Source organism: Paramormyrops kingsleyae, chromosome 22 (genome assembly GCF_048594095.1).
Source record: "Paramormyrops kingsleyae isolate MSU_618 chromosome 22, PKINGS_0.4, whole genome shotgun sequence".
Classification (NCBI taxonomy): domain Eukaryota; kingdom Metazoa; phylum Chordata; class Actinopteri; order Osteoglossiformes; family Mormyridae; genus Paramormyrops; species Paramormyrops kingsleyae.
The window spans coordinates 7,823,624-7,850,782 of NC_132818.1; the positions used below are offsets into that span (position 1 = coordinate 7,823,624).

At 44.7% G+C, this 27,159-nt stretch overlaps 1 protein-coding gene and 1 long non-coding RNA gene across 2 annotated transcripts; one reads left to right on the forward strand and one right to left on the reverse strand.

The window, feature by feature from the left end:
* The first annotated feature begins 1,109 nt into the window (after positions 1-1,109).
* Positions 1,110-27,159, forward strand: LOC111856309 (uncharacterized). The gene is made up of 3 exons (XR_011984665.1): positions 1,110-1,186; positions 2,061-2,129; positions 27,074-27,159. It is a non-coding gene; the product is annotated as an uncharacterized lncRNA (long non-coding RNA).
* s1pr5a (sphingosine-1-phosphate receptor 5a) lies at positions 3,487-7,505 on the reverse strand. The gene is made up of 2 exons (XM_072705049.1): positions 7,184-7,505; positions 3,487-6,324 (listed from the first exon to the last, which is right to left on the reverse strand). Exon 2 carries the CDS (start codon positions 6,044-6,046, stop codon positions 4,862-4,864), a length of 1,185 nt encoding a protein of 394 aa, XP_072561150.1. The 5' UTR covers positions 6,047-6,324; positions 7,184-7,505; the 3' UTR covers positions 3,487-4,861.

Below are 27,159 nucleotides of genomic sequence, written 5' to 3' on the forward strand. Positions count from 1 at the left end.
TTGGACAATAGAATTTATTGCTTTTTTCCTAATGATGTAGCATAAATTATTGTTTACATAGCCCGAAATAATTAAAATTACATCCTGAACATCATAATGCCAAATAAATACAAGATGGTTTGGCAACTGATGATAGTGTGAGAGAAAATACCATCAAGGACAAACTCCATTTATATGTGTAAGAGATTTTGCTGGTGTGGTAATAATAGGAATTAATGTCATAGTTCATTGCTCTTCAGGAAACCACATATCTGCCTTCAGACTCTGAGGTTATGTTCCAAATATGAACTAGGTGTAAGTCACTAATGTTTTTTTTTATTTTTTAATTGCTGCTGTTGGACTGATCTCAGTTTCAGCTTTAGTTGTACGGTGCTTTTGGACCAGAACAAGCCAAAGGTGACAGTGACAAAAACATTCTGTATAGTATAGTAGAACGGAAGCTTGAGAGATCCCACAGCTCGAAAAGGGGAACTGATCCTCTGATCGTAGAGATATCTACACTGCAAAAAGAAAAGCAATGTATTCATTACTGACAAGAGCAGAAAGGTGTAGGCTGTGTAGGCTTATGTAAATGTTTAAAGGCTTGAATAAAAGTTTTTAATCTAGATATGAAAGCTGTGAGTGGGTTTGAATGTAACACATCTGTGTGAAGAAGCGCTTTGGTGCCAGTTGTGACATTTTAACTTCAGGAATTACTAGGCAGCCTGCTCCTTGTGAACAAAGTGCTTGAGAGGGTTGTAATGGACTGTGAGAAACGATTTATACTCAATGCAGAACTGAAGTGGAATCCAGTACACAGGGAAACAGGAATGACCGAACAATATGTCACAAATCTGTTTAAAGATTGAAGAGCAGAAAAGAACACAGCATAACATTAATCCTATCTTGATATAAATCGATTAATTTGCACATTGCATCATTCCTCTTTAAAATGCGGGGTGAGAGCAAACCTAGATTATTCCTTGTGTTTATTCCAATTACTGCAACGTCTGCGCAGCTGTCAGATAATCTTGAGTTTGGCTTCCTGAATTCTACCACAAGGGGGCACCAGAATCTAAATTTTATGGTACTTGTTTTTGTCGTTGTTCTTTTGGTCGCTCTTACTGGAATAATACCTTTTTAGTCATGTAGCCTATGCAACGCGAATGGGTCTAGTGACTGCAGAAACTTCATCGTTAAGAGATCAGTAAGTGTTTTTGTGCATGACGTGCGAATACTGGAAAATGCCCTGGGCAATACAGTGATTTCATGATACTTTCTATGCAATTTCTAACGTCTATTGTGGCTATTGCGTAGTCGTCAGTACCACTAGGTATTTTTCTGATCAGAAGATCCTTCGTAACTAGTGTAGACCAATAAACTGACTTCAAAGCCTCACTTATTTGCCCAATGGAATTCCCGAACATGACGGTTTGAAAAATATAGGGCTAAACATATAGGTGTGCATTATGAAATTTATCACTTGCAATAAACTGAGTTTATCGCATATACTGTACACGAAAAAGTATATGGGTACTGTCACGGACCACCACCTAAGTCGGCTTTTAGAGAAGCCAGCTTTGCGTGGTGCGCCCTTCCAGACGTGGGCCATTTTTAACCTGCCGTTTCATTTCATGTATCTTTGAAGTGACTAAACACTACAAAATAAACTCAGGGTTTGCATGAGATAACAGAAGCTTAATATATATTACTGATGCCTTTAGAATATAAAGATTTTTCTATATGTTGGGAGGTGTGTGATATTCATGTTTTGCCTTTTCTCTGAACAAAATCAGTTCCTGTAGCCTCCCTGTTCATATGCCTGTTCACTCCCAAATATTAGGCGTACTATTTGGCTGGTATTTAGAAAATATTTAGGATTTCTATAGTTGTTTCATATTTTGTTTAAATAAAATGCACTGTATATTGTATACGTATCTTACAAATTATCCTTACAAAAAAGGGTTATGCATTTAGTCATTTCATTGTACCATAGTAATTCTTTACGGGATGCCGCCTGTAAGTCCGTGTGAATTAGAAGTTATTTTCCATAAATTAATCATTCTTTTGTATGACTGTAGGTCTTTGATTTTCTCTGCCAGCATCACCTAGCTGTGGTGAAGCGGGGGAAAGTTTCGCATCTCTTGAAGGTATGAGAACGGGCTCTGTTGGTGCGATTTGGTGGCTTTTTAATGCGAGCAGTTGTTTGTATTCTAGCTGAAAACTAAGTGGGCGTCGCGGCCGCACTTTTCGTAGCGAGGCGCGTGGCACCGGTCGGCCAGCGCGAGGCAGCCATGTGTTTAACGCATCGCGACCTGCGGTTTTGGTGTAACTGGGTGTCGATAGGGAGGGGAAACCCGTCGGTGCATCTGATTGCAGAAATTCGGAGTAATTTACGATAACCTTGACCTCATCAAGTAGCCAAAAACATACTGCTTCTCATGCTTATAAGGCGTCATATTTTATTGTGCCTTATTTTCATCTTAATGCAATAGGCCTATATGCATTTTCCGAGTGCACACTTGAAAACTGGACCATCAAAAAGATTTTTACTGAAAATTGCTGGTAGTCCTATGTTTACTGGCCTAGCATATGTATTTTTGTCCGGGATTAGGAGGTATTTCGTTTATTTTTCAATCCATAGGCTTCCACGGACATCTACAATATACACAAAACATATGAACAGCTATAAAGATTTGGTTCCATTCCGACCTGCAAACAGGTCCTGCGTCGAAAAGGACATATGTCAGAGCAGGATAATCACACTGACTTTTAGGTGTGAGAATGAAACTAGAAGATGCGTGTGCGGCTGGGATGGTCGCGATGCCATTAAGTGCTGTACTTTCCCGTAGCAACCGTCGTACGGCGGGCACCTCGCAATAGGTCCCGCGGAGCTGCGGGGTTTAGCCGCCATTAATTTATGTTCACGTGCATTTATGCGTTACTTATATTTTTAAAAAACTTCGGCCGTATGTGCGAGTTATCGTAAGCCACGTGTTGTAAGTTGGGGGGAGTCTGTAGGCTGTTTTACGGTGTCCACAAGTATGCTAGTAGTATTAATAATAATAGTCGATTTCATTTACCAAGAAGTTTATCATCAAACAAAAAAAGCTTGCGTGTAGAAGATAGGTTACCGAATTGTATGGAGCGAGTTCTCAGGTAGGGCATGTTTACTCTGAAGCTGTAACATTCACTTTCTCTTGCTCGTAATTATACTTAAAACACTAGTAAGTTATAGGAAAAGTACATCATTACCCTGAAACTACATTCTGCGTGTAGAATGAAAAGTCAAATAAATGTATTAATTGATAATAAATTAACTCTGACAAAGTCAGCAAAACAAACTGTTTAAGAAAGAAAACAAATTAAAACATAAACACTTGACACGTTCAAAAATGGATTTTTGAATTTCAGTGATTATAAATTAGGCTAAATTATGTCATGATTGAAAATCTTTATCCAAACCGGTCGTGGTGCACATGAATGAAAAAGACAATAACAGGTAAATATTTTGTAAATATTTTACTATGAAAATAATATATTATGAACGAAAAGATAAAACTTTTATTTACACAGTTATAAGCGTTATCTAGTTGTATTCAAACACAGGGATCCGGAACGTCGAATTCCACATTACATATCATGTTGGAAATATACAGATGGAGTAATGCTGTAATTCAGTTTTGTAACACACACCCAAACATAAAGACTGAAACCAGAGGTGATTCTGATCTAGCCATTTTTTCCCCTCAGACCAGAAAAATATTTTTTTTTTCTAAAACCATTTGGCGATTTGTCCTGTACTTTCAAATATATTTCATCCCCCCCAGTTTGGCAAAATGTATGGTGGGGAACCCCCACACTTCTGGTGAAGTTCTAGTTGTGTGGGATGAGGGAGGGGAGTTTTCGTATCCTGTGTTTCTTCATGGGACTGAGTCTAACATCTTAGAATTGGTTCTGGCACAAACTGCTGCAAAATTCTGTGTAATGCAATAAAAGATCAAACTTTGCATCAAGGGCTGACGCCACCGTACTTCGTACAAGTGCATGGAAATTTGTGTACATTTATGCCTAATTTGAATCAGAAAATAGAGGTGTGAACTCTCTACTTTGCTATGTATGGAGATGGTGAAGTGATAACACAAGCTAATTATTGCTCTATTGATCTTGGTCATTTTCTTTCCTTTGTGGAGGAATGATTTTGTTTATTCGTCTACATTCAGTCCTGTCCTTTGTCGTAATAGAATGTAAAGCTGCTAATTTGTCCTTTTTCCTGCACGTGTCCCTGGGTCTGTGGGATCAGAAAAGGACCAAAATGAATCGAAGCCCAGCTGTATGAAGCCAAAGTCTCTTTCTCACTTTTTCACAGTGCACAATGATTTTTATTTGTTCACTCGGCACTTATGTGTCAAGTGCAGGGGCGTTTCGAGGTATTGAAAAGATCAGGGGCTGTCAGGCTTACCTACAGCTTGACTTTTTGTTTTTTCTGAAGGAAGATTGGCATCAGGGCTGAAATACTCGGGGCTGAAATACTCAGGGTTGTAGCCCCAGGTGACCGGACCTAACGACGCCCATGGTCAAGTGTCCCGCTTTTAAAACACTGAAGTTTGTTTATGGCAGGTACACTGTTCCTTTCTTTAAAAACATTCCTGCAGTTATTCAGTCTTCTGTGAGTCACTCCGTCAAATAAATTATAACAAAGAGTAGGTGAGTGATCCCCAGTCCCTGCCTCGAGTCCTTGCCCCATGTCCCGCATTTTAATCCACTGGGGGACCAGATCAAGGGCATAAGTTTGGTTTCAACATTGGAAGGGAACAAATCAACCCCGCACCCCCCTATGGTCCTTACTGTCCATACCCATATCTACACCCTTGGACCAGACTCACGATTCGGGTTGGGGGTCCTTCACTGGGGATGTGTTGATGTTGCCTGTGGAGACGGTGGTCTCCAAGCCCTCCTGCCGGTGAGAGGTCATCTCCATTTTACTGGTGCTGCACTCAAATAAGGGGAGGGCGATCCTCATGATGTGGCCCTCCTTGGTGACAAAGCAGTGGCCGCAGAGGAGGCGCAGGATGGCCCTCCGCATGTCCCTGCTGGTGAGCGTGTAGATGATGGGGTTGAGCAGTGAGTTCACCATAGCCAGGCCCAGGAAGTAGTCCGCCTTGAAGAGGATGCTGCAGTGTCGCGCCGGGCAGCAAACGTCCATCAGCAGCAGCACGAAGAGCGGAAGCCAGCAGGCGATGAAGACGCCCAGCACGGTGGTGACCGTCTTCAGCAGTGCCATGCACTTGCGGGATTTACGGGCCTGAGCAGCGCGTAGGGCACCCAGCCGCTGCGTGTTGGCGCGCACGATCCGGAAGATGTGGACATACAGTGCTGTGATGGCCAGGAGCACCGTGCTGAACACGCTGATGCAGAAGAGGATGTAGCTTTTGGCGTAAAGCGGCAGCACCGTGGAGCAGTTGTTCAGGCTGCCTATGCAGTTCCACCCGATTATAGGTAACACCCCCAGGAAGACAGACAGCAGCCAGCTGGCCCCGATCAGAGCAAACATGCGTCCCCTCTTGGTGCCCTGGTATGGCTTCATCTTGACCATGGTGACATGGCGCTCGATGGCAATGGCCAGGAGGCTGACGATGGAGGCAGCCAGGGTGATGAAGACGCCGCCCTCGCGAAGGAACCATAGCAGGGGGGTCAGTCTGAGCGTCTTGGCACCCGAAAGCACGATGTTGACCATGTAGGTGAACCCCGCCAGCAGGTCGGAGAACGTCAGATTGCCCAACAGGTAGTACATGGGTACATGGAACTTTTTATTCTTCCAAATGGCGACTAAAACGATGGTGTTCTCCAGCACAATCAGCAGGCAGATGATCAGAAACGAAATAGCTTCTGGCTTCAGGCCGTCTCGGTACTTGTCGTTGCTGAGCTTGCCGGTGAAATTGTAGTGTTCCATGATGACAGAGTTGTTGTGGTACTCGCGGAACACGCGGAACAGGTGCCCCGTTGGAAGATTTTTGGATAAGACTGCAGGGGGATCAGTACAGTAGATGGGGCGGGTAAAAGCCATTGCTTAGTAGGGGGGCTGAACCCTGTTATTTACGTGAAAATTGTTCTCCCACTAGTTCTGGTCATCGTGACATCATCAACGATTGTTCCATCATAAATCCGCGCGCAGTTTCCACACAATTTCCAGGTGTCCGTTTTGTAGACTTCAGCACGGGGACAGAAATATGATTCGGACGAAGCCGGACAAATTCATACCAAGATGCATCGCCTGTCCGCTTGCTTGGATTGTAGATGGGCTTCTGTCCACCAGAGGGCTAGAATCTACAGAGTCTAGGACACCTACGACCGAAGTAAGAAAGATGCATACTTTTAAAAACAGACTTCTAAAAACAACTTCTCAACAAGTTACATGTTAATATGCAGCTCTTTCGTTTCCTTTAATGGACAACGAGTAGGCATATTCTATCATAAATTTAAATCGCATTTTCTTTAATAAATTCAGAATTTCGATCATTTCAACTTTCAACAGCATTCAGCAAAATCGTTTAAAGTTTTTTCCCCCAGATTTTTTTTTAAAGTACTTTATTTAATATACGGTAATGTAAAAATTATTTTAAACCTTCTGAACCAGCGGCGATTTTAAATGAAAAGATTAATCATTTATTTCCTGTGATTTAAATAGGCTCAAATTAACCTGGCCAGGAGTCTTAAATTTCAACATTTTACTAAGAGAATACATTTCGTGTATATTGCAAGAGGAACCTTTCTAGCATAGTGTCTGAAATTAGACTAAACTTTTTAAAGCGATAAATATCTTACATGCCTAAACAAATTCTTCTGTTCCAGATGTGTTTTTTTTATTCTGTGTCAGTTAATGGACAAACTGGAATCAAGTTCTGCTAGGAAGGGTTAGTAGTTTCCTAAAAGTCTGAAACAGATTCGATAAAAATGTAAAATACGTTCCTTCATTTTCGCTGCACAATAAACAGCGTAGCCTATCGGAGCAATGTTATCGTTTGTTATTGCATTATTAATCTAAGCTCAGGCTATTACAGGCTACCGCTGCTGAACCAAAAACACAAAACTTGCTTGAGTACATCAGTATTGTTGAACTCCAGTGCGCACGGTGCCAATAATCAATCGCAAAAGACAACATGGTCTGTCCTAAATGTGTTATTCGGATAAAGGTGATACATACCTTTCACGATCTGAAAAAGTATTTCATGTGCAGAGCAGATGGTTTTCAAAAGTTGCACAAAAAGCTCGCAGAGGAACTGAATTGACATTACAGAAGACCGAGGCAGGACTAGACTTGAAGTGGGCAGGTCTTCCATCTCCGGTCTCCTACCCTCTGTCAAAGGAGACCGCCTAAGCGGACCCTCTAAGATTCTGTTATTCTCCTGGCCTATTTCGTTAATAGAGATGACGCAAACGATTTTAAAGGACATTTCACTTGACTGGGAAAATGCTGTTTTCTAAGCGCATCGACGTGAGCTAAACTAAGTCCTCTTAAACAATGATAATGCACGTTCTTCCTCTGCGTGCCAGTTTTGTGGGATGTACATAGGCAGAAAACGTGTGCTATGGAGATGTCACACGATTTTGGGCAAGAAGGAGCATTATGCAGCGAGAAGTGCGCTTCTTTTGTCTTCTAAAGGCGATACTTTCATTTTTTTTTGTTTCTTAATTGTCACATCTCGCAACTTCTTATAATTTTTACAGTAATACTTATTTCACGCTGTGGTTGTTCTGTCAGTATCTGAGAAGTTACTGGTTATTTTTTTTACTGTAGAATGTCTGAACTTTACATAATTTAGAAGTTGCTCGTGCTTAAAGAATGTAAAAGACTGAATGAATGTCTTACGCTTTTTTATATCCCATTTGATTTTTGCGTATTGCTTTATGTTTATTACAGTGAGAGGCAGCATAGACAGGGTGACAGTGTGTATGTTTGTGTGCGTTGATATGACCTAATACTTTGTAAGGAAGTTGTGTAACTGGAGGGATAGATTCTTTCCTATGAAACAGGAAATACTGTCATTGTGTCTTCCAGGGACAGGGATATCCTACAGAAGTATCTTAAGGCACCAGACTGGGTGGCGGTGGACACTGGTATGTGTGTCCAGTTAATGGGAAGAACACAGTGTTCTGTAGCTTCACAGAGTTCACAGCCTCCATCCTTACTAGCCGCTCTGCCATCACTTTCCGGGAAAAGACTTTAAAACATGAGGTGTCTCCTTCCGTCCCTGCAGCGATGACGACTCGCCAGTACTGTATCCCTGTGAGCTGGCCTGGGGCATTGCTGGATATTAAACTCTGCTGGGGCACAGCCCTCCCCCCCCCCCCACACACACACACATTACCCAGTGGTTTTTGAAAGCTGAACGTGAGATTGTACTGGGCCACGTACCCCAGTAAAAGGAGTCTAGCGACGACCATGCAGCCGCCCCACTGTTGTGCTCATAATTAACTCTTGACTATCAATAAAAACATCCTATGGTGTAAAATGTAATAAATGGCACTAAAATCACTTTGAATAGGTGGAACTGCTAAATAAAATGATGTCATTGTCTTATAATCATTTAATTAATTTATGGTTATAGTGATGTGAAGCTTCCCTGGGTAGGATGGGTGACATTGCGACATTTTCAGTAGATTTTTATTTCCTTTTTAACAAAATATTCCTTCTTTTAGTCTGCAGAACCTAAGATGGTTTGACAAAACAAAGGTGTCTGTCTGTCTCTCTATTCTCCGCCCTGCCTGAGACTCCCTCCTGAGTCAGCATTTCCTTTTGACATGTGATTCAGAGCCTTGACTTTGAGGCCACCTTGTGCCCTTTAAGGTCTCGTGCTGTGGGAGTTAAAGCTGGTTCTTATTTTTAGATGTTTTCTGGATATGTAGAGGAGAAGGTTAACGGGCTTCTCAAGATGTCTTATCTGCCTCGCATTGTGCCCTGCGGTACGATGGGTAGATGTGGCTGCAGATTAGTTTAATAATGATTTTTTTTTTTAAAGAGTACAAAAGGCCAAAGGGAGACGTTATTTTTAAAACTGATGGAGCTGCATGCTTTGTGAGCGCTACAACAGACACTATCCGTTTGTTTCACTTATGGGCTTCCTGTGAAACGGAGCCATGCGCTGTTTTATAGTCCCACAGACTTTAATTTATTCACTTACTAAGTCATTAACTCAGCTAGCCGAAGCCCCTGCCCCCAATTCCCACCGTAGATGTTTCGTGACTGCAGTATGAAAGCTCCGCTGTCTCTGCCCCCCCGGGTAAATTCGCCCGCTTGTCACAGGTTCCCCCTGGACGGTCTCTGGCTAAATTTCTAATTGTGATGTATAGGACCCTGTCCACGTTTAATCAGTTCCTGCATTAGCTCACACCGGCACAGTACCGACTAAGCGCTTCTACAGAAGAACAACTTCTCGTTTAGATCTGATCCCGTTTATGTTGCAGAATCTACATTTCCATGCGCAAACTCTGAGCACTTTTATTTTTCAATAATAAAACCCCATGTGATTTGGTCCATCTATCTTCCAACCGCTTTTGCAGTACAGGGTTGAAAGTTTCAGTCCATGCAGATTTTCATATGCAAATTTGGCGGATTGCGGCTGCCTTTGTTTTCAGTTGCAGAATAAGCTTCAAGCGCATGATATCAGGCCAGTGCAGTGCGGGCGGGTTTGTTGGTAAACTTTTTGTGAGGCGCTAACATTTCCACACCCATGCATACAATAAAAACAACCTTTCTGAGGACAGAAAAAAGTACCGATCCCTCGTTTGCTGTTCTGATTTGTCTAGAAAAAAAATCGATGAGTCTTTCGGCTTAATTTTTGTGAGAATTTCACCGAAGGATCTACCTAACAGTTTTGTGTAGTCTTGGTGTCTTATTTCAATACATATTCATTGTTTTCTTCTTTGTCTTTTAAAAAAATATTAAGCGCCATCTCACGATCGACATTTCAGAAAATGATATTATGGGTTGTTCTCTCTTGCCTCGTATATCTCCTCAAACATCGGCACAGTTTAATTGCATTAGCTGGTATTGAGGTTGCACACATTACACAATCTCGTGACAATAGGATCCAGTTTAGTAAACAGGCGATAAGCTTCTGTTTTGCCTTCCACCCTAAGACTAAACGATCCAATGTGTGTTGTATTTCTGTCAAACGGTCTACACAGAAAGACACTGCTTTAGTGAACATGGTTTTTGTGCATTGTTGAGATTCTCTGCATCGTGGTTCAAATGCCAGTTTCAGCGGTATTTTTTATAACGCGTATAAAAAGAAGACTTTTTTTCTATTTGGTATATGTGGTGAATATATGTCAGTAAGAGTTACGGAAACTCGATCCTGGCCACTTTGTTGTCCTTGTAAGTGTGTGGAGCTGTACAGTCATCTTTGGGATATAGGAGTATTAGAAGATTCTGCATGAACAATACTGCTAACTGGCTGCTCCGTAGGGACACTTAAGCGGAGACCGGAATATGGGGATGAGTTCTCTCCAAGCGACGTGTTATTTAATAGCTAGGTATCAGTTCGTCAAGAAAGCAAAATAATCAGTTATTAAGAGGCCTATTGTTATTTGTCTTCCTGTTTCTCTCTACATTCAATGTTCATGATGTGGAGGGGACTTTGAGATTCTGCTTAAAAAACTTTGGCCAGGACACTTAACCTGAAATACACAGAACCCCCCCACCCCACCCCACCCCCATACTCAATTAAAGGTTGCCAGATGAGCTGGTTTTGAACCTTTGCTTTGTTTTGTTAATTATCAAAAGAATTACACGGGGTTCAGTTCACCACTCCTGGTCTCCCATGCAGTGGTCAGTCACATGCCAATTAATATGTTTTCCCAGTTTGAGGGTCTGGAAGAGCAGCATCATACACCTCTGTTGTAGTACTTTTTACACTGGAAAGTGTTTAAAATCACCAGCCATTGAAAAAAAGCAAATAATAATGCTGTTTACTGTTTTTTCCATGCTTACTGACCAGAGTGGCGTCATGTGGGATGATCTAAGACAATCTGGTTTGTTTTTTTGTTTTGTTTTTGTTTTTCTTCATATTTTCCAAGCGACCGACAGCAGGTTTGAAACCCACATGAATAAGATTTATGAAGGATGGCGCTGCTTGTGGCTGCCTCATTGAATGCTATAGGATTAACTGGCCACCAGTGAAGGAATTATGGGAAATGTGTTCCCACATTAGGATAGGAGGATGGGGGGGGGTCTTCCCGGGATGATTCATGAAACTCGACTCAGCCTTAAAGCAAACGTCTGCTAATTTACCTCAGTGACTGTTTAGCAAGAGAAAGATGGGGGCCTTTCACCACGAATAGCCATGCTCATGTCAAGGGGAAATTGTTCAGAGGAGTCTATAGTAAAATGGTGTCTCATTCTGCTGCTTTTGGTGGGTGTAGTTCACTGTTTTGGGGATATTTTTTAAAGCTTGTGACGCAGGGGTTTTGGGCTCCATGAAAGAATATTATACTGAGCCCCCAGCCTTGTCCCCCCCCCCCTATACAGCGCCCCTGCTGATACAAAGGGGAGGGGGTGCAAAAAGTTATGGGGTTTAAACATCGTCGTTCTCTCCTATTTCTCTGAATCCTCTAGTCAACATGAGATTCAGGTTCTTTGGGACATTTCCTCCTTGCCATTTAGCCATGCTGAGACTCAGGTTCCTGCAGGAGGAATCGGCAATCCGTCTGGGGGGCGTGGTTCGGAGTCTCCCCGGCGCACCTCGAGAAGGATCAGTGTGTGTTTCCTGTACCCCCAGAGGAATTGTCTTTTTAGGTGATGAAGGACTGTTTTCACCGGGTCAGACACAGGCACCTGAGAGTCGCAGGTCACCACCTTGGGAGTTACTGTAACGCTCCACTCCTCCTACCGCTACCTGCCGCCTTGTTTTCTTTGTACGGCAGCGATCAAAGCGAAAGGCAGAGCAGCATCTTTTGTTCAGCATGTGAGGTTGGTCTGGCTTCACCAAAAATGCGCCTGCATGTATCATGTTCCCTTTGGTGTTTCTCTGTGTTTCTTTTGTTTTTCGTTATTCCTGACGCCTTCGGTGGGCCGCCAGCCAAATTTGGAGTAACACTGCATGACTGGCAATAAGGTTAAACAAATCCTAAGTAGATTTCGAAATGTACTTTCTAATGGAAGCGTAGCATGACACGTAATTTTAATCCATAAAACGGGGCACCCTTTTCTCAGCTCGATGGCATGTCATGTTTAATTAAGCGTGTTACAGTTGACTGCTTTGTAAACGTGTGAAAACTGTGTGAGAGCTGGCGCCGTATTACAGTGATTCCCACGGCCGACTCGGTGTCTCAGTGTGTGGCTGTTATCTCACAGCGATTCACACATTACCCCCCTGTGCTTGTGTGGGCTGCTGCTGAGATCAGCGGCCATGTTGAGTCCTGCACGCATCCCCATCATTAGCAGATGAGGTGGGGGGGGGAAGAGGGTCATTTGCCCATGGGCCTATCATGGCAGGGGGGGGCTACTGCAAAATTTACCCTCCAAGGGAGCAGAATTTTACAGAGTGTACCTTTCGATGACAGACGATCATGTAAAATTCCCAACAATTTCTAAAAAAATTAAGGAAGTCCAAGATTTAATTTTCTTTTAATCACTTGGTTAAGACTTCACTTAAGGCCATGTTTATAGTAATTTATAAACACATTCATAATAGAACAACATAATAGAACAGCCACTTTATGAATGCATTATAATACATTATAATGCATTCATAAAGCATTATAGACATGGCTATAAATATTTTTCAAAAGACATAACGCATTATAGCCATGTGTAGTATGCATTGCTTTAAGAAGCTCTCATCTATGAACTATAGATACCTTTATAATGCATTATAATGGTCGGTATAAGCATTAAGGATGCTTTGTACTGCACTATAAAGGTATCTATAGTGTGTTATAGATGAGAGTTTCATAAGGCTGTCATAATGCATTATAAACATGGCTATAATGTGTTATGCCTTTTTATGAATATTTATAGCCATGTTTATAATGCTTTAGGAATGCATTATAATGCATTATGACTAACAACAAAACGTGTTACCATTACTTGCTCATGCGTTTGCCTGTTTGCATTTGTATTACTGTATATTAAAATTGAGTAGTAGGAAAATGTCCACCAGGAGATATCAGAGGACTGAACTGAGACCATGCTGGATTCCACCTAACCCGTATAGATCAGAGGTCTGTCACAGCGAGGACCCACAATAATGTAATGAACTAGTAACAGCAAGTACCATAGTAAATAATTCCTTATCAAGCCTAGTTAGATGCCTGTCTATCTGTCAGCCCTTCCATCTTCCAGTGGTTCATCCAGTACAGGGTCTCAGTGCCTCGGGAGCTGCGTCACTGGGAATGCTGGGAATGCTTCTTGGGAATTGTTTCATTACTTGATATCCTGACTTGTGATTTGGAGCTGCTACCATGAGGCGGGCAGGCTAACAGACTGCCCGTCACTGACAGTTTTCAGGCCGGTCTGCACCGTCGCACTGGCTCCCACTGGCTCCCGCTGGGTTAGCCGGCAGTGGAGCTGCCTGGCTCCACAGGGTCGCAGTTTACTCCTGTATCCAGTATGTCACCGGTTTGAATCTTGTGCTCTACAGAGACATTATGTTATTGCTGGGCTCTGGGAACCTGACACATGACCGACTCTGTGCTCTGGCCCCAAGCGTCACCCATGACGGAGATTAAGATGGGATAGCAAGAACTAAGTCAAGTATACTTTCATTATAAGAAGAACATGGATTATTAAAAGATCAGCGATTAAAAAGTGATTGGTGATGCAGAGCAGTGTGGGATTACCATGAGTTGTCCTGTCACCCCTTACTATAGTCCTTCAGCCCCCTGAACACGCCCCCCCCCCCAAATTGGCCAAAGGATAAGGGACCTCCTAAACATGCCCTTATCAATTTCAGGTCCCGAAAGTAAAAACCCAGACCAAGATTTTGTTTCAACCAACCAGTTGAATACTCTGTAACTCTTTATACTCAACTGTTCGGTTGGAACAAAATCTTGGTCTGGATTTGTACTTTCTGGACCTGAACTATCCACCTCTGGCTATTATTTGAGATTCCCTGCTTTCACTCGTACATTTACTACTGTATATCTTCTGTTTTCAATCTGTTATAATCTGCTTCAGATAAAATTAATTGTGGCATGCAATCACATAATAAAGAATGCTTTCAAAAATAGCAGTTGCATAACTTCTTCACGGAGAATGAGTCAAAATAACCGATAGTGTATGCAGAATTTACCGAAAGACGCGCTCTGTATTATCTGGAAGGCTCAGTCAAAACCGGCCTACAGTCTTGATGCAGGGTTTTCTTGCTGACCACTGAGGCGTGATTCTGCTCAGCGAGTAACATAGTAAGAAATGTATTTAATTCTTGCAGTAAGGAGGGATTCTGGTCTGACAAGACGTGGTGCAACATTGTTGAATATTTTCACATTTGGATGTGAAAGTGACACCAGCAGTTTCTGTGACCCAGCTTTGGGTTTGCAGAGTGTATATTAAGCACTTAACTTGTGGTTTTCAGGGTGGAGTACAAGTCAAACTTAATGCTAAATATCAACGAGGGCAATTTCCTGTTCAGCTTAGTGCAAGGGTATGGTACCGAAGTCCTCACCTACAGACCTCTGGTTAAGTTTCCACAAAGCGAGCCCTGTTGTCTGTTGAGTACGAATAGATCTCAGTGTCTGATAGTCAAACACACACAACATTGACACTCCTGCTTAAAAGCACATCACTCATCTGTCATATATTAAGAGAAGACACTCTATGACTTTACAGTTTATGCTGGAATGTTAAAACATAATGAAAATAAACCTCCCTGATAAATGTGGCAGCATGATTTTAACTGATTTTTATTGATTGACAACAGGAAACTGCCTCATGAACCCAACTCCACGTGCATCTTTGTGCGGGAAGAAAGGCTTTCCCCTGTCCGCCACTGTCATTGTGAGGTCAGCGTGTATCCCTTACAAACACAGGGGATCTCTGTGTACCAACTGCTATGATTTACTTACATTTCCCCTGGCACTTTGGCCCTCTTAAAATGCAAGGCTATTTCCTAAGAGGAGATGTCAGACAAGGGCCAGCTGTTTATCTCCAGAGTGAGAAGAAGGTGGGCAAGAGAACAAGCATTCATCACGATTTCCCGTGACATGGAAGGTAAAACAAGGAGAAAACAGCAAATGTGGGTCTAAGGGTGTACTCACACTTGGCTTGGTCGACTCGTCCCCCCCCCGCGCTCACATGGCATTTGACGTTCCTGGCCTGTACACGCTTTCATCATCACTGTGCGACTTTTTTTTGTGTCGAAGAAAACAAAGGAAGGAAAGTGCTGTCGCACAGCCGAAAGGAATTCATAATTAATGACCTTATTTTGTGGCTTATTTAGAGTCATTTTGGGCGTGATGCCAAAGAGCATTGAGTATGCAATGCGGCGATTTTCATTAAATCGTGCCGCATGTGTAAAGATTTTATTTCGGAGATTTTGTGTGTTGCATCCAGTTGTTCCTGAATACTCTCCTTAGCCTACATTTTCTGCAAACACCTTGCCTCTGCTGTAGGCCAAAGTGATCCCTTTCCCACCATGTTTGTTAAATGTTTGTCGCTACCCGATCTGTACCGCCGATCCGACCCAAGCCTTTCCTTCCGGGTCATGTATAGTGTACAGTGGCATTATTGACATCATGTCTGTGTATCGTAGTGTATCGTGCATGAATCTCACTGAACTATGCCCGGATCCATCTCTTCAACTGGCCCTGGCATGGTACGGAGTGATCACACTAGTCAAACTGGACTTTGGGGGTCAGGCATGGTATGGATGGCCTAATCTGAGTACACCCTAAGCATCACTTTGAATCTTTGTCTCTTAGAACACTGGGTTATTGCAAATGTTTGGACATGTAAAGAAAGACTGATGCCGATTTCTTAGGCAGATTATGGTTGAAGGTGTCAGTGGGATGGCATGTTGACCCCTGACCTCTGATGGTAGGACCCACACATGGTGTAATCCTGGCCTTGGTAGTGGTGCAGTCCTGGGGGGTTGGGGTTAAGCACCTGTGTCTTTCTGGATATTTTCGGCACATTGTGCAGTGTTTCCAGAGCAGGGGGCACATGACTTATGACTAGGAATCCTTTCACATGTGTTGAAATCAGTCCATGTTTAGTGCTGAAGGAACAGATTGCCTGTGATTTCTGTGTATCAGTTAGAAGGGAAGCCAAAGGTAGGAAAAGGAGCACAAACTTCCTGAAGCAGCAAAATTGGATGAGTGATTTATATCTTTGCTTGACCTTTCGTAGCCCCTGCAACGAGTGGCTTTATGAAAATAATCCAGAAGCAGTAGCTGTGATCTGAAACGCATGCGTCTCCTGCCTCAGCTGGACTCCTGCCGCAGTTTAACCATGCTAAGCGCCCGATTTCCTGCGGTGCAGAAGGAAGCCGTCACATTTTCATTTAAACTTTTTATTAAGCTGTAATTACCATAATCCAGTAATGGAAAAAGCCGCCGTAAATGTTTTGAATTTTAGATTCGGTTACCGCAACATAAAATTGTGTGACAGAAAAACAGCACTTATGGCTCACAAAGTTTGTCGTTTTCTTTAACTGCAGGCCGTTGTACTTTCTTCACGTCCACATCTGTGCTAAGGTTTCACACTCGATGAAAAAGCAGACGTACAGCTCTGTGGTACCAACAATGTTTCTGCGCTCTGGCAGCTCTATCTATAGAGCGATTTGTCAGCCCACGAGCAGCTCTGCTCTCAGGGCGTTGCAGAGGTCTGTACAGCATCGCTGTGGTGCATGAATGTGAGTGTGGATGGGTAAATGTGAGGCATGAATTGTAAAGCGCTTTGAGTGCTCGTAGGAGTAGAAAAGCGCTATATAAATGCAGTCCATTCTCCTTTATCTCCCCTCGACTCTGTTTCATTCTCTGTGTATCGTGTACATAGCTGTCAGTAAGTACAATTCCTGTCATATGTCAGCAGCAGAGGACGACATCTTGGGGGGATCTGTGAGAGTGCTGTAAACACAAGGGGGTCATGGTGGGGGGGGGGGGGAATCCAATAAGGGAAATAAAAAAATCAACCTGAGGTTCCAGTACGGGAATCCAGTGTATCTCAGCCAGAGACACTCGACACCTTTCAGCATAAAACGCACCATAGATTTTTTTTAATTGTACCTCTAGTCAGAGGTGGAAAGTTCAGGTCCAGAAAGTAAAAATCCAGACTAAGATTTTGTTTCAACCAACCAGCTGAGTATAAAGAGTCACAATCTCTGAAGTGCTTCCTCATCTTCTATATTTAAGCATTTTCGATGAGTCATACTGAATGTAATCACAATGAATACATTTTACCAAGAATATCTGGCCATGTCACTAATCTTGGTCTGATCCCTTTTTTTGAACCTGTGAAAATCTCCAGAGTCCTGCACTATAACTCATCCAGTGCTTCTCGTGACTTATAAACACTTGTGCATGGACGTAACCCTTGGGAGCCTCTGTACAGTTTCTCAGAATATTATCCCCTTATAGCCCCCCCCCCACCCCACACACACACACACACACACAGATCCTTAGCCTATTATATTTAGTCACCAGACGCTCATATCATCATACTGAAATGCAGGGAAATACAAACTGGATGCAAATCTCAGCGGAAGGTTGTATAGTGACTTTTTGGGAGGGGAGTGTCCCAATTCCAACCGCCCCAGGCTTTAAGATCTGGGATGCAGCTGATATCCTGTATGACGTACAGAGGCAGCATGAGTGCTACAGGGTCGCCGGGGGCCGCTGGTGTGTTTGCCTGGGCCCCCTGCCAGCCCCGAAGAACGTGCGGCTCAGCACCAGCCAGGATGACTGATACGGCAGCTGGACAGAATAACGGAGCCCGCAGATTCCTCCGCCTCTCCCCCTGGACTGCCCCCCACCCCCATCACAGCGAACAACTAATTACATTTTATAATTACGCGAGGGCCATTTCCAATTTACTCACGGAAAAACAAAAACAAAAGCGCAAACTAGATGCGGCAGCGATTCCGCAGGCGATTCACAAACCGCAAACCGCTCCGGTCCGGAATGGTTCCACGAAGTAAAAGCGGATAGTTTCACACGGCTATTAAGACCTCGTCGGGAAATGCCAAAAGACGAGAATTACGGGTAGAGCCGCAGCCGCATGTTGTCGGCGCTTCCTCGGATTTCCAAGTTCATTAACGTTACACGTCCTTACAGTTTTTTTTTTCTTGTAGATGTTTGAGTAACTTCTGCGTGACGAAAAGGCAGAAAAAGGGCACATTTCTTGTGCTGATTCCTCCGAAGTCACAGCAAAGCAAAGTGACACAGTGCCCCCAGCAGGTGAATCCAAAATGATCTAATTCACAAGTCGAGCGGGAGTTTAATCTGTAGCCATTTATCTGGTTAGTATCTATCTAGACAAGCCTGGACCAGCAGGACTGTGGACACGTTCACAGAGATGCTGTATCACTCAGGGATTTTTTTTTTTTTACAGCTCTGGAAGGTTTTTTTTTGTTTGTTTTTCGGTTCTATCAAAGAATGTTGGACATTATCATTAGGGTCATGTGACCTTTCAGAGTTCCGAGACTCATGCATTCAGCAGCACTGCGCAGTGCGGTAAGCGGTCACCCCCCCTCCGCAGTGAATGTTGTTGTTTAGCTCAGCTGCTAACCACATTCCTGCTGCTTATCCACTGCAGAATCCAGTGTCCCCTCCCTTTTTATGGCAATGCCTCCAGCTTCTGATCAGTCCAGCTTCAGTTAGAAGCTTCCTGAGCTAGATGGGTGAAACACATCAGGCTAACTCAGGGATTCGGATTCCGGGTCCTAATGTCACTGCCTGCTTGTGCAAGACCGTGAAGATGAGCTTCGCTTACCAGCTTGACGAGAAACTTTCAGCCTCGGATGTGGTTTGGTGACTAATTGTTCGGCGTCCGGCTACTTGATTTATTTAGTCTGAGGGCAGCTTGGCCTGAAAATGCCTCTGAGGATTCAGTGATTTTGATCTGCAGTTATCTTTTTGCTGCATGCATGCATTTTAGATGCACAGAGCAACTGTCTGACAGAAGCAAGGCAAAGCAATGCAAAGCAACAATGAACAAAAGATCAGACAGAACGCTTATGGCAAAGAAACACATATTCCCATCCACCATACGTCTTTAGCTTTTAACTTGACTGTCGTCATCCCATCAGAGGGATTTAGCTGTGGTCCCAACTGAGGTGGTTCCATATTGCATGGGGTCATCCTCAGTAGAGCACTGGGGAATTTCGTAAAGACAATAATCAGAGGATCAGAGTTTCACAGCACGCAGACCTTAGCAGATGTGAGATGCGATATGCTTCCTTCACTAAAAAACAGTAAGAGAAAATGGTCTATGTCACATTAAGCACCTGTTCATGGCCAGTGAGTGTCCGCTATGTTTTGTGACATGCTCGGTAATCGTCAATCTGCTGTTAAAGTCGCCCAGTATGTCTGCTGTCTACCTCTACTCCCTCCCACTGAGGGACAGGCTGCTGTGCTTACAGGCATGGGGAACACCAAAAGTCATCTTTATCTGCAATCTGGTGAGTGGGTGACTTAAGATTAAGAATGACTGTTGACCCCAAGGGCAAGTTCTGGTGCAGGGAGCAGGGAGAATGTAATGCGCAGGCGAATGTGCACAGGGTGCAAATCAGGTGGTGCAAACGTGTAAATGTGGTGCAAAGACATTCAAAAAGTGCACAGTGCACAAACGGGATTTCCTGACAATAAAAATACCCTGTGACCCTGAAGAGAACAAGCGCTTTCAGAAAATGGATAATAATAATAATAATAATAATAGGCAGGAACAATTCCCAGTAACGTTTTTTGAGTACAGCGTGGTGGAATGAGTTGGTGACTAAATGTGCTTCAGGATAGCTACCCCTGAAGATGATAAGCACAATTGTTCATGATATTGTTCACTCTTCTCTACAACTATCTCTAGTATCTCTAGTCTGACCGAAAGAACTGGATCGCGAGTGCAAGCGGCTGAAATGGGTTTCCTCCGCAGAGTGGCTGCGCTCTCCCTTAGAGAGGGTGAGGAGCTCGGTCATTCGGGAGGGACTCAGAGGAGAGCCGCTGCTCCTTCGCATCGAGAGGAGCCAGATGAGGTGGCTCGGGCATCTGCTTAGGATGCTGCACGCCTCCCTGGTGAGGTGTTCCGGGCATGTCCCACTGGGAGGAGGCCCCGGGGAAGACCCAGGACACGCTGGAGGGACTATGTCTCTCGGCTGGCCTGGGAACGCCTCGGGATTCCCCCAGAGGAGCTGGATGAAGTGGCTGGGGAGAGGGAGGTCTGGGGTTCCCTGCTGAGACTGCTGCCCCCACGACCTGACCTCGGATAAGCGGAAGAAAATGGATGGATGGATGGATGGATGGATGGATGGCAGCCCCTGAACTGATGGTTCATAAGACCTCATCACACCCCGCACTGCACCACGATCTCTCCGATCCTCCAGCACTGCTCGACTGGTCCCACCACCCCTCAAGGCACAAGGTAGACACACCTCCCGGCTCTTCTCTGTTCTGGCACCAAGTTGGTGGAATGAACTCCCCCTAGATGTCCGAACAGCTGAGTCACTGAATGTCTTCAAAAGACGACTTAAAACACACCTTTTCCAGAAATGCCTGAATTAGCACTTCTGGCATTATACTTGCATTACTTTAAAAAAAAAAAAAAAAAAAAAAAAAAAAAAAAAAAAAGCACTTTTCCAACAGAGTATTAGATCGATGGTATTCATAGCCTTGGTTTTTTATTGAGCTAGTATCGGGAAAAATTCATTGTGGAGTCTTAAAGCACTTATGTAAGTCGCTCTGGCTAAGGGCGTCTGCCAAATGATGTAAATGTAAATGTAAATGATGGTGCTTCACCTGCAGGTCATGGCATAGAAAAACATGCTGAGGCGCATTCTGGATGCTTAGGGAGAAGGACAACAGGAGCTGTAGGAGCTGCAGGAGCTGCAGGAGCTGTAGGAGCCCACGGAGCTGTAGGAGCTGCAGGAGCTGCAGGAGCTGCAGGAGCTGTAGGAGCTGTAGGAACTGCAGGAGCTGTAGGAGCTGCAGGAGCTGTAGGAGCTGCAGGAGCTGTAGGAGCGCGGAGCTGGCATGTCTTCAGCGCCCTGGGCGGATTCCATCAGAGTTTCCCCATTTCAGTCCTCACCTGGTCAACAGACAAGGACAGAAATCACTATTTTAGTAAAGCCTGGGTCCTTATTGTGGATTGAGAGAGGATTTGTGTGTGTGTGTGTGTGCATGTGGATAATGTTTATATTACATATTTGGGGACCACATGTTCCCCACAATGTAATAAAAACCTGTCATGTTGATGTTGTGGGGACCATTTTTCAGGTCTCCACAAAGATCTGTGAATGCAACCAAAAAACTAAAAATGTCAAAAGTCTCATATTACTTATGGTTAAGGTTAGGGCTGGTTTGGGGTTAAGGTTGTCATTGTTGGGATAGGGCTATGCCCATAGAAATAAACAGAGAGTCCCGACAAAGCTATGAATACATGGAATGTGTGTGAACCATCAAACCCTTCAGAATAACCTTAGACAGATCACGGAGTCAGATGGATTTAACCCTCATATGGAGCAGCGATAACCTTGGCTGACTGCGAGCATGTCTGTCACCGTGGAGATGACTGCATCAACCTCGTCGTCAAAGGAACAGGTCTACAGTATGAACCTGGACCGTTGTTAGGCTGCATAAGAGGAATTAATAACAGAGCAAAATCTCTTCAGCTGAATGTTGTGCAATGATTGAAGTTTATTCAGCTTCTTGAGCTTCTAAACACACATCTGTAACCTGTTGAACTTTGGCTGAGGAGATTCAGCTGCTGCAGTGAATATGACGCCTCTCGATAAAGCGAGACGCTGCGAGCGAATCCCGTCCCGCGGCTCGGGGATTCTCATGCTGCTCCGCGATCAGTGTGTGGTTGCGCCGGTAAATTTCTTCCCCGCGTATTATACTGCCAGTGAATCACTGAACGCCAGATTCCCGGGATGTTGTGCATCGTTCGCGGGCGTCACTGAGCTGCTGTCATTTTGCGGGAGACTCCTCGGAACTCCCGAGAGAGGCTGGATGTCTGTGAAATGTCTGCAGCATGTGAGTGGTCAGTGCGTGTGTCCAACCGCAAAACTCCCCCTGCTACATGTACAAGACTGTGTACAGCAAAAGCGAATCTCAGCTCAGACCCTGCGCATCTGGCCCACCTCTGCCGGATAAGTGCTACCCTCCATATTTTCCTGGCTGCTACAATCATTCCCCCGGGGAAATATGGTATCTTAGAAGTAAAACATCTCTGGGACCCCTTCTCTCTCAATAGATGATCTGACTTCTAAAGCACGTGTCTTGGCCTAGCTATCCTTGATCGTTCGTTTCTAAGATTTCAGAAGGAGCCCATGGAAACAAATGACTGTAGACCATAAATTACGATGTTTGGCGGTGTCTGGAGGCCGGATCGGCGTACCGCGTCCTCGCCCGCTACCTGATCCAGGGAAATCTGGAACGTAGCTATCAAGCCCCATTTCTTTGAGTGACAGTATTTAAAGTTCAGCAGGATTAGATTAATCTGTCCAGGTGCAAGACATGGCAGCGTGTAAAAGGATAAAATGAGTGCACGTTCTTTCAACTGGGACCGAGGCTCCCCAGCTGTGGGGCCAGCATGAGGAGAATGTCGTCGCTGGGGGGGGGCTCTCCTGTTCTGCGGCGCCTCCCTCCAGCATCTGTGTGTGACGGAGGCCACCTGGATCAGGATTCGGGACGGCGGGTGGATCCCCGTTCTCATTTTTACCGTCCTCCGTGTGAGACTCAGCAAGGAAAGCAGACCACTCCACTTAAGGTTTCCAGATGGCACTAAAGAATGTCTCGATTCTGCCCCCTACCCATCGACTTCCCCCATGTTTGTGTGCTGGTACGGCCACAGGAACATAAGCATTGGGTCCTGTGCCTCGTTGTTTCCAGCCCTACTGTTTGGTTGATTGTAACTGGCCCACACCTGTCCCTCGTTATCTCTGTATATATACGCCTGCTCTTGCCCTGTCTCCTCAGTCGGACATTGTGTCTTTGTAGCTGTTGTTGCCCCGTTTTTGCTGCTGTGTGGCTCCCGGCCTTAGTCTTTGTTATTTACCTGCTTTCTGTAGACCCCTCATAGTCCATTTGCTAATTATAAAGTCCATTGTCCATTAGCACCAGGCTAACGCAGGGATTCCTCACCTGAACGTCTCTCCCTTCACTGTCCGTGACCCATCCGTAACAGTGGGAGCCCTAATTACCTCCCACCACCCACATGAGGCAAAAAGGAGAAAACAGGAACTGCTAGCTGTGCTCTTCTCTAGTCATTCAGGCTCACTTGACAGTGGGCTTCTGTGATAGGATGGCTACTCCCACCCCCTTGACAATGGGCTTTTGTGATAGGCTGTCTGCTCATACCCCCTTGCCAATGTGTTTCTGTAATAGGCTGGCTACTCAGACCCCCTTGACGATGGGCTTCTATGACTGGCTGGCTACTCACACACCCTTGATAGTGATAGGACGGCTGTGATAGGACGGCTACTCCCACTGCCTTGACAATGGGCTTTTGTGATAGGCTGGATACTCATTCCCATTTGACAATTATGCCACCAGGTTGCACATTTTCCTTATTGCTGGAGCTTCAGCTTGCAAGGCCCCCCCCCCACTGACCAGTGTCTCCCCCCACTGCAGCTCTGGTTCCACTCCTGGCTCCACTGCTGTTTGTATCCAGTGTCCCTCCCAGCCTCACCACAGTTTTCTTGTTTATGCTTCTTTGGAAGTGAAGATCCGTCCACAAAGAATGTGTCCTTCTTCTGGCTTGTTTCATGCTGCTCCTGTTTCGGTGACGGTATCCGAATCCTCTGTGGGAATTTACACGTGGGTGGATACTGAGGCAGAAAATGAATGTTTGGCTCGGAGACGGGGGGGGGGGGGTTGCTTGGAAAACCGTTTGCCAGTGGAAACCTTAACAATGCGCTGCCTGCTTAAACGTTTATCCCCGTTCTGGTCATTTTATTTACTCTTGTCTTCAGACCATTACCGGAGGAGTGCATTCTGGGAAAAGTATGACCACTTCCTCATTCAGAAATATATCGTCCATGCAAGAATTCCAATTCCTGAAATCTGTCATGCTATAATATTAAATTTAGCGCTACGCCGCAGTCCAGCTGCGCTCTGTGCTCGCTGCACCCCCCGCTACTCAGTAATTCAGTGGTTCAAATTCATAGCAGAAAACACATTCTGCACTCCGTCCCCAAAACACCTGAGCCGTATTTATCTGTATTTGTCAAGCAGAGGAGCAGTGTGTGTCATACGTGCTCCATGTGTAGGGTGGCCTGCCAGTCTCACTCTGTGGCTGCCTGCCTCTGCGTTTTTTATTTATTTATTTTTGTGAGAAGCTTGAACTCAAACAATTGACATCATTGTCTGGCCTGGCAGCGTGACATAATGTGACACCTTTTAAAACAGGAACGTCAGCTCTTATCTGAAGATATACTTTAAAAGGAGAAAAGAGGCATTCGATAGCTTGAATTTTCCATGAAACAGAGCAGTATTTAATGTCACTTGTAGGAAGAACGGCTCGAATTTTCTTTGTTGGCCAGCTGATTTCCGATGCGTTTGATTGTCCAGTTTTAGTTTTTTGCCACTTAAAATCTCTCAAGTTCTGAGGAAGTCTGAACTCCAGCCCCAAGCTTGGTGTCTCAGCTTTCCGGCAGCGATAAATCACCCGGCACCCCCAACTGCAGCTCCCGGCCTGAGAGCTAGTGTGTCTTAAACTCCAGCATAGCCTTATTAATAAAGTATCCATTTATTGAGTCCCGGTTATATCTGTGTTGCTCCAAACTTCCCGTAGACAAATTTGGAGAAATGTCGAGTCGCTACAAAACTACTTGTTATAATTCTTAGTGTACTAAAGTACAAATAAACTTAACATAGGTAAATGAAATTGCAGCGTCCATCCCGAGTGTTTTGTAGACCTGTTCACACAATGCCTAGGCTGGATTATTAATGCTAGATAGATTTAATGCTGGTAGAATGTGATCTGGTGATCTGAGGTAAGTTTAGGCTAAAGGCTAATCTCGTGGCAATCCCAGGGACTGGAATGGTATGCATACGTGGTGCTGCAGTGGTTTGCACTGTTGCCTCACATCCCTTATGTCATCATGGGGTTTCCTCTGGGTCCCCTGCCCCCCCCCCCCCCCCCCCCCCAAAAAAAAAAAATCTAAGGTGATTCGGAGTTACCAAGTTGTCCGTAGGTATAAATGGTGTACCAAGAGCGTAGGTTTGGTTTCAACACTGATCAAATCAGCCCTGAACACCTCCACCCCCCTACACATACATGATACCCCTACAACACTGGTAGGGACATGTCCATTCCCAAATCAACAACCATGCCCCAGACCCCAGCAACCCTGAATAGGACAAGCAGGCTTAAGAAGTTGATGGATAGATAGCTACTTGCTTTGGTTATGCTGGGGCCAGACACTTTGTTTGTGAGAGAATCGCACGCTGATTTTCCCAGCGATGTCTCCGCACGCCTTTCCCCCATCCCATTCGCTGGCTTAGCCGTGATGGAGCGCCGTCCGTGCTTGCGTGTCGCTTCTGAGATGATTCGGTCACAGACGCAGCCGCTCAGGCGTGGCGCTCTAACCCTGCTGGATAAGCACAAACCCAAACTCAAGAGACGATACGTCAGCGTTGCCAGGGGTACTGAGGATGTGCGTTTCTGCCTGATAGTTGCTTGTTTAAACTGCTTCTCAGTTTTGGTGTCACTGCCAGACAGCCTTTCTGTTCTGGGTTTGGGTTGTACTCTCTTTGCTTTTTAGGAAAGATGACCAAATAAATCCATTCATGCGAAGCCGAACAGAGCTGACGCCACAAAACAGCGGCGTGATCTTATCTCTTGTTTTGTTTTTCTGACTGGAGCGACTTGGGTAGAATCAGTGCTCCGATTGCAACCGGAGACTTCGAAGACTCTGATTTTCCCAGAGCCAGGAAGCCTGTGCTCCTTTTATGCTTGACGGCATTGTTGTTTTTCCCATGCACTTTTGTGAGATTTGCGCCAAATGGGGCGACGTAGAAAAACATGTTTGCGATTAGTGAGAAAAGGGGGCGTTTCCGTGGTCACAGTGAAATCTGTTGCTTTGAGGTCGCCTTTGTTTTGGTCGGTTATGTTGCCCATAGAAGCATCACTGAGATTGTCCCTGGGTGTCCCTGGGTGACTCGAGAGCGATGCTGCACCAAGTTGAAGGCATGGCCTGCAGTCTGGAAGCAGCACATATGGACCAAATGTACATCAGGGGGAGAAAAAGCTGCCGTTAACTCTATAAACAATACCTCTGAAAAAGTAGGATGTAGGTCAAAAGAGAAATAAATGGTCTTGGTGAAAGTGACAGATTACTTATGGTTAGGGCTGGTTAGCGGTTAAGGTCATCATGTTGGGATTAGGGTTTTCCCCATAGAAATGAATGGAGAGTCCCCACAAAGATATAATTACATTCCTGTGTGCATGTGTGTGTATGTGTTGTTGCTTTACACTGCGGTGATGTAGTCATATGGTCTGGCTCGAGGAGCAGATGAACTAGAAGCTTAGCCTGTGGTGGAAGGTAAACACAGATGTGCGGAGAGAAGTGAGGAACGTTATTCATGATCCCTGGAGACCAAACATGGACTTGAAGACCCTCGTGAAATGTAATGGATTGACGGAGCCAGACATGCACCATTCAACACAGTGAAGGACACAAGCATAAAATCATAAACAGACGTGCGCAGATCCACACCCCCAACCCCAGCACTGCAGCATGGCGTCAATAGGGACCTCGATGCGATCTGCAGCTCCATGTAGCTAGAAAACTAAGCTTCTTGTTGGCTGCTGCTGGTTGCTCTGTCTACGCCTTTCGCTAACTCAGCACGTTTTAGGTCCAATGGCACAAGTATATCGAGGCATGTCAGCTGGAAATGAAATCATCCTTCGGGTCTGTTCATGTCTTTTTCTACTCAACAGGTTTAACAAGCAAGAGAGAGGCATTATTCACCAGACTGCCCAGCCCTGTCCACCTACTTGCAAGACCTGCCCACCCACTTTCTCTG